Consider the following 5,879-nt stretch of genomic DNA (forward strand, 5'->3'; position numbering starts at 1 on the left):
TCCCAGCTGCTGACATGTATCGCCAGTGAAGACCTGCAAGTTCCATCACTAAACGGGATTATATTTTTTTCAAGATTTTGGCTTTCATTAAAATGCACTAATGTAGCGGTTCCAGGAGGCATCAATGTCGCATCTGTGATCTGCAGGAAAATTAGAAGAGTGCTGTTATGGTTACTTGATTCTGTATTTGGCTGATGCTGATCTTCCGGTGTTTTTATCTTCTTGTTGACGAAGGAATTCATATGTTTTGGTCATTGCATCTGCTGCATTACAAACTTTACAAACTTGTAGCGGTTCCAATTGTTCTGCACTAAAGTTAGCACCATTATTGCTGCCTTCCTTATCTGCCACGACATTTTAATCATTTTCTGCAAATTAACACCATTAGCTAAAAGATAAGCAATTATACCCTGTATGGTTTTGTAGAGGAGTAAGGCTATCCGTTTTGGTGTTGAAATCTGAGGTAAACCAGGCCAATCTGATGTATGAGTTAAGGCATAGGCTTAAATACCTAGGGTTTTGTTTAATTGGACTAAGTTAATTAAATATTGGGTCAGGATATGAATTTAGACTTCTGAGCATTTATTACCCATAAGTAAACAGGTACGAGGATCATATGAACGTTCCTATACCCACGTATCCGTTGGATGAAAGTATTTGTCCGATTAGATGCCCATAGATGATAAATTTGGTTCATATTTATACTATCGGGTATTGGGTCCCGTTGCCATCTCTACTCACAACTGAGGCAGAGTCGGACAATGTCTTTTCCTGTTTCTTTTTTTTTTTTTTTTTATGTAACAACGGCCTGTACTGGAACTAACATCCATGAAAGAGCGAATGCACACACTTTTACGTCAGTTTGTGAAAAACAAAACTTCAGATGAAATTTACAAATAAATTTTGCTTTCCTTGCTTACATTTAAGACCATAATCAGGATAATATTGAATTGTAAAATCTAGACAAAACTCTCAATATGAATACCATGGAAATGGAGGTCTGCAGCTTCAAGTTGATTGTTGCCGTAAGTAGTATAAAATCTTTCTAGGAACCTCTTACATACAACAACAAATATATAATGTCTTTGCAAATTGCGCTGCCTTATGAAGCATCAAACATTAGGTGACCAAGGCTGAGGGCAGAATCCAAAGAAGCTTGTATTGAATGGCGGGCTGCTAAGTCATCTTCAGAACTTGAAAGAACAATTTGTAAGTAAATTCCAGAGTAGGGCCCAGCTTTGCTCTATCTTCAGCAAAATTCAACTTTCAAGAACAGCCCTCTAACTGGAGAACATCTTCATACCTTTAGTAGAAGAATCCAGAATATGGTTGTGGCAAACATGAACTTTGTGGCATTATAGCCTGGAAAACTGGGCATCTCTTTCACCGCCGCAATTGTGATTGTCAACCTGTTGATGCTGATGTCAATTCAGATCATGGGACATCCAAAAAACAGAGTGCAAGTTCTACCTCCTTATTTACTAAAATAGGCACAACCATATAGATACAAGTAAATATAGAATAGACAAATACAGACGTGGATATCCATATTGTAGTTATAATACTTGCACAAAGTTTATCTATATGTAACTTGTCATATCAATGTAATTCAGATATTAACATGACAATATCTTGACACGCTTAATAAATATTGAAGGTTATAGGTCACCTTTTGGTCATCCTAACAGAAATTTTGAGGAATTAGCATAAGGTAACCTTACCCGTATGGTGGAGGCCCCGTATGATGAAGGTTGAGTATGGATTAAGAAGTAAGTACGAACTACTCCCAGCTCTGTAGAAAGACAAGTTATCTAGAAGTAATACCTTGGTAGAATAAAAATATTGCTCTACAAAATATGTCCACATAGCAACGGAAGCTTCATGCCTTACCCTGTCATCCATTTTCAGAACAGAGGCTATGACCAAAAACACCTAATGACGGACATGAAAGATTGAACAGACTCAGCTAACATTGGTTGATTCAGGTCAAGCAGCAAGAGATCTAAAATGCGGCCAGTGATTACAGAACTAGACTGGTTATGTCCTTCTGCATGTCATAATCCTTATTTACAGTATTGCTAGATTTTGTTACCAGTAATGGGAGTATTTTCCAAAATCTATTGCTTCATCAAGTTCATTCCAGATGAAAGGTTTTGTACCACCACAGAGGTGAACCATCTGTTAGACTGCTGATCAAGTCAAAATTATCCCAGCAGAGCTACCCATCCCCAACAAGAAAAGCTTGTAGCTTGTTGCCATCCTGTACCCAGCTATAGGCTGGATTTTTCTGTACTTTCCTGGATTTCATTAATTTCCTGATCTTGTTTGCTTCATTCCATCTCCCAGTCTCAGCATACATGTTTATCATCAGAGTGTAGTAGCCTGAATGCTCTGGCTTCAGCTCAAACAAATGCTCCGCTGCCCATTGCGCTAATTCAATATTTCCGTGTATACGACAAGCCCCAAGCAGTGCTCCCCATACATCGGAATTTGCAGGAAAAGGCATGTCTCTGATTATTTCAGCAGATTCAGACAGTTGTCCAGCACGTCCAATAAGATCAACCATGCAGGCATAGTGCATTTGCTGTGGCTCAATATTTTGAGCAAGCATTTGACTGAAGAACTTCTTCCCTTTCTCTACAAGCCCACCGTGGCTGCATGCTGATAGCACTGCAATGTAAGATACATGATCATAGTCCAGACCATCAGCTCTCATCTGATCAAACAATTCAAATGCAACATCAATTTGACCATGCATCCCATATCCCAAAATCATAGTATTCCATGAGGCAACATCCTTCTTGGTAATCTTACTAAATATCTTTGATGCAGTAACAAGCATTCCACCTTTAGTGTACAAGTCCAGCAGGGAATTAGCAAGAAAGAGATGCCCACTTAACAATCTCCTTACTAAGACACCATGAATTTCTTTGCCATGCTTAAATGAAGACAAGTTAGTACATGATGATAGAGCACCCATGAAGGAAACAGCATCACAGTCAATTCCTACAGACCTCATCTGCTCAAAAAGAAGAAGAGATTCAAAACACCATGGACTCTGTGAATATCCCAAAATCAAAGTATTATACGACACATCATCCTTCTCTGACCTTTCAAAAATATTTCGTGCCAAGCTCAGCTGTCCACACTTGGAATACATATCAATCAAAGCATTTGATATGAACAAATCAAACATTAGAACTCTACGAATTGACCATGCATGGATCTGCTTACCCATCTTTAGAGAGGCCATCCTCGCACAAGCTGGAAGCACATTCACTAGCGTGATCAAATTTGGGCATTCCCCACTTTGTTGCATCTCTATGACAAGTTTGAACGCCTCAGTCTTAGCTCCATTTTGCACAAGATTTGCGATCATTGCATTCCAGGACACCACATTTCGGCCCTTCATTTGTTCAAAGACAGTAGATGCTTTCTCCAAAGAACCAAATTTGGCATACATATCAATAAGAGAGTTTGCAACAAAAATATCCAAGTCCATTGCTCTCTTTATGCTATACCCGTGGACTTCTCTCCCCAAATCAAAACTACCAAGCTCAACCAAGGCAGGAAGCAAACTAGATAGTGTGATAGAACCAGGCATGACATTATGCGCAGACATTTTCCTAAACATTCTCAGGACATCACCATAAAGCCCTGCATTAAGAAAGCACCCTATTGCAGAATTCCAAGAAACCTCATTGTGCTCCAGCATTCCATCAAACACCCTCATCGATGCCTCAACATCCCCAAACTTACCATACATATCAATCAACGCATTCGCAAGATTCACTACAGTGTTCAGGCCAATTTTCACTGACAATGCATGGATGCTCAAGCCAAACTTCTCTTCCTTCTCCATACCACAGGCAGGCACGACTGACACTAAGCTTGCCACGTTCAAAGTAAACCCACCCCTCAGCATTCTCACCAGTGCCCATATCGCGTCATGGAACATACCGTTCGCCAGTAATGCCGATACTAGGGAGTTCCACGAGACGACGTCCAGTGCAGGCATTTCGTCGAACATCCTGCGCGCGTCGCAGGCCCTGCCGCAGGCCGCGTAGAACGCGACTAGCGTGTTGCCCGTGAAGACGTCAGCCAGGTGCCCCCGCCTGAGAGCCGCAGCGTGGAGCTCGAGGCCCTTATCTTTGGAGATCCCCTCGTCGGCGGCAGCGGCGGCGGCGGCGTGGAGAGCGAAGGGGAATGTGCGGTCATCCGGGCGCACGGCGGAGCGGAGCATGAGGTTGTACACCCGAAGGGCCTCGGACGGCAGCGACGCCGAGGAGAGCGCGCGGGAGAGGGAGTTCCAGAGGAAGGCGGAGCGGAGGCGGAGCGGGTGGTGGCGGAGGACGAGGCGCGCGGAGGCGAGGTCGGGGAGCGCGGCGTACGAGAGGAGGAGCGCGCCCGCGAGGGGCAGGGACGATGCGAGCGCGCCGGAGACGAGGGACGCCGCGTGCGCGCGGCGGAGCAGGAGGTGGCCACCGCCGCCGCCGCCGCCGTCGCAGCCTCGGTGGAGCTCGAGGACGTGCGCGTGGAGGCGCGCCGCCGACGCGGGAGCGCGCGGCTGCGGCATGAAAAGAAAAATCGAGGAGGCGGGAGGAAGAAGAAAAAAAGAGGAGGAAACATGGCTGGATAGTTCTTAGCCCATGAAAGCCTGTGGGAGCGTTCACGAAGCCATCACCCGACTAATGTTTACCTTAACTTTTACGCGCACGTTTTTATAATATATATTTTATTAAAAGAGTTTATATGAAAGTTATTTAAAAATTCAGATTAATTCACTTTCAAGTTTATAATACTCGATACTTAATTAATCATATACTAATGATATTTCTCGTTTGGCGTACACCGTTTAGCACCACTCCCACCCTTCCTCTAGAACGCGCCATATGTGGTTTTTAATTATTGCTAGATTCATACACACACAGAAATAATAAATCATTTTTTAAAAAACCAATATAAAAAGGAATACGGTAGAAGACACCATACTACGGTACAATTGGTTTAGTTTTATATAAAAATAGCATGTGCACGATTAGATAAAGTAGGTGAAATAAGAACCATATTGTTTTCATGCTAGAAGACACCAGGGTTCACGGGCTGAGGCCTCCGCCGAGGTGCGGTTTCGGCAAGCCACGAAAACTCTTTTTAAATTTGAACCGAATTCAAAAAATTTGTTAAAATTTGAAAACAAATATACATGTAGTGAACATCTGTTATTTTGTAGTGAACATTGGTGCAAAAAATATATCGAAAAACATAGATTTAGATGCAATATAAAAATTAAGAGTGAAAAATTGTTGAAAAAATAAAAAGCGCACTGAAATCCCCTCGGAAACCGCGGTTACCGCAGCTTCGACGACTGAAACCACGCGCTAAGCGATGGTTCCCTCCTGTGCCTCCAGGTAGCTTGCGGCTGTGCGAAACCACGGTAGCCATGCTTGATTTGGCGACTTTTTTGGCTTTTCGCGCGGTTTTTTCTTGAAAGCTGGCGGGTTGTAAGTGCCGCACATATTTGTAGTTGACAGCATGTGCATATATATGTTTATTAGGCACATCGTAAATATGTTTTGCAGGTTTCTAAATAGTTTTAGCTTGTTGTAGATTGTGATAATTGTTTTAGACATATCTTTAATGTATATTAAGTCCTATTACACTTGTATAATAGATTTCTAAGTCCACTTAAGCCATATATGTGAGTAGTGGCACGTGGTAGTTGTAGTTACGTATGTAATTATAATTATTACATAATTATGTGACACAAAATTAGAAATGAATGTTTCGGTAGTTCTTCATAATATTTTGTCATATTTGTAACATACTAGTACTTAACTTAGTATGCAAATTCATTTGTTATATATTTGTATGCAAATTCA

The 5,879-nt window shown here is 42.0% G+C and overlaps 1 protein-coding gene across 4 annotated transcripts; it reads right to left on the reverse strand.

Moving 5' to 3' along the window:
• Positions 1–676: 676 nt before the first annotated feature.
• LOC102722635 (pentatricopeptide repeat-containing protein At5g27110-like) lies at positions 677–4,688 on the reverse strand. 4 transcript variants are annotated; one of them, XM_040529295.1, is made up of 3 exons: positions 1,891–4,688; positions 1,722–1,792; positions 677–1,409 (listed from the first exon to the last, which is right to left on the reverse strand). In XM_040529295.1, the coding sequence occupies exon 1, from the start codon at positions 4,574–4,576 to the stop codon at positions 2,219–2,221; it is 2,358 nt and encodes a 785-aa protein (XP_040385229.1). In that variant the 5' UTR covers positions 4,577–4,688; the 3' UTR covers positions 677–1,409; positions 1,722–1,792; positions 1,891–2,218. The 4 variants fall into 4 exon arrangements, with proteins under 4 accessions (XP_040385229.1, XP_040385230.1, XP_040385231.1 ...); XM_040529296.1 differs by having other exon boundaries at positions 677–1,418; XM_040529297.1 differs by having other exon boundaries at positions 677–1,185; positions 1,304–1,409; positions 1,722–4,688.
• Between the last annotated feature and the right edge of the window lie 1,191 nt (positions 4,689–5,879).

This window comes from Oryza brachyantha, chromosome 12 (assembly GCF_000231095.2).
Source record: "Oryza brachyantha chromosome 12, ObraRS2, whole genome shotgun sequence".
Taxonomy (NCBI): Eukaryota; Viridiplantae; Streptophyta; class Magnoliopsida; order Poales; family Poaceae; genus Oryza; species Oryza brachyantha.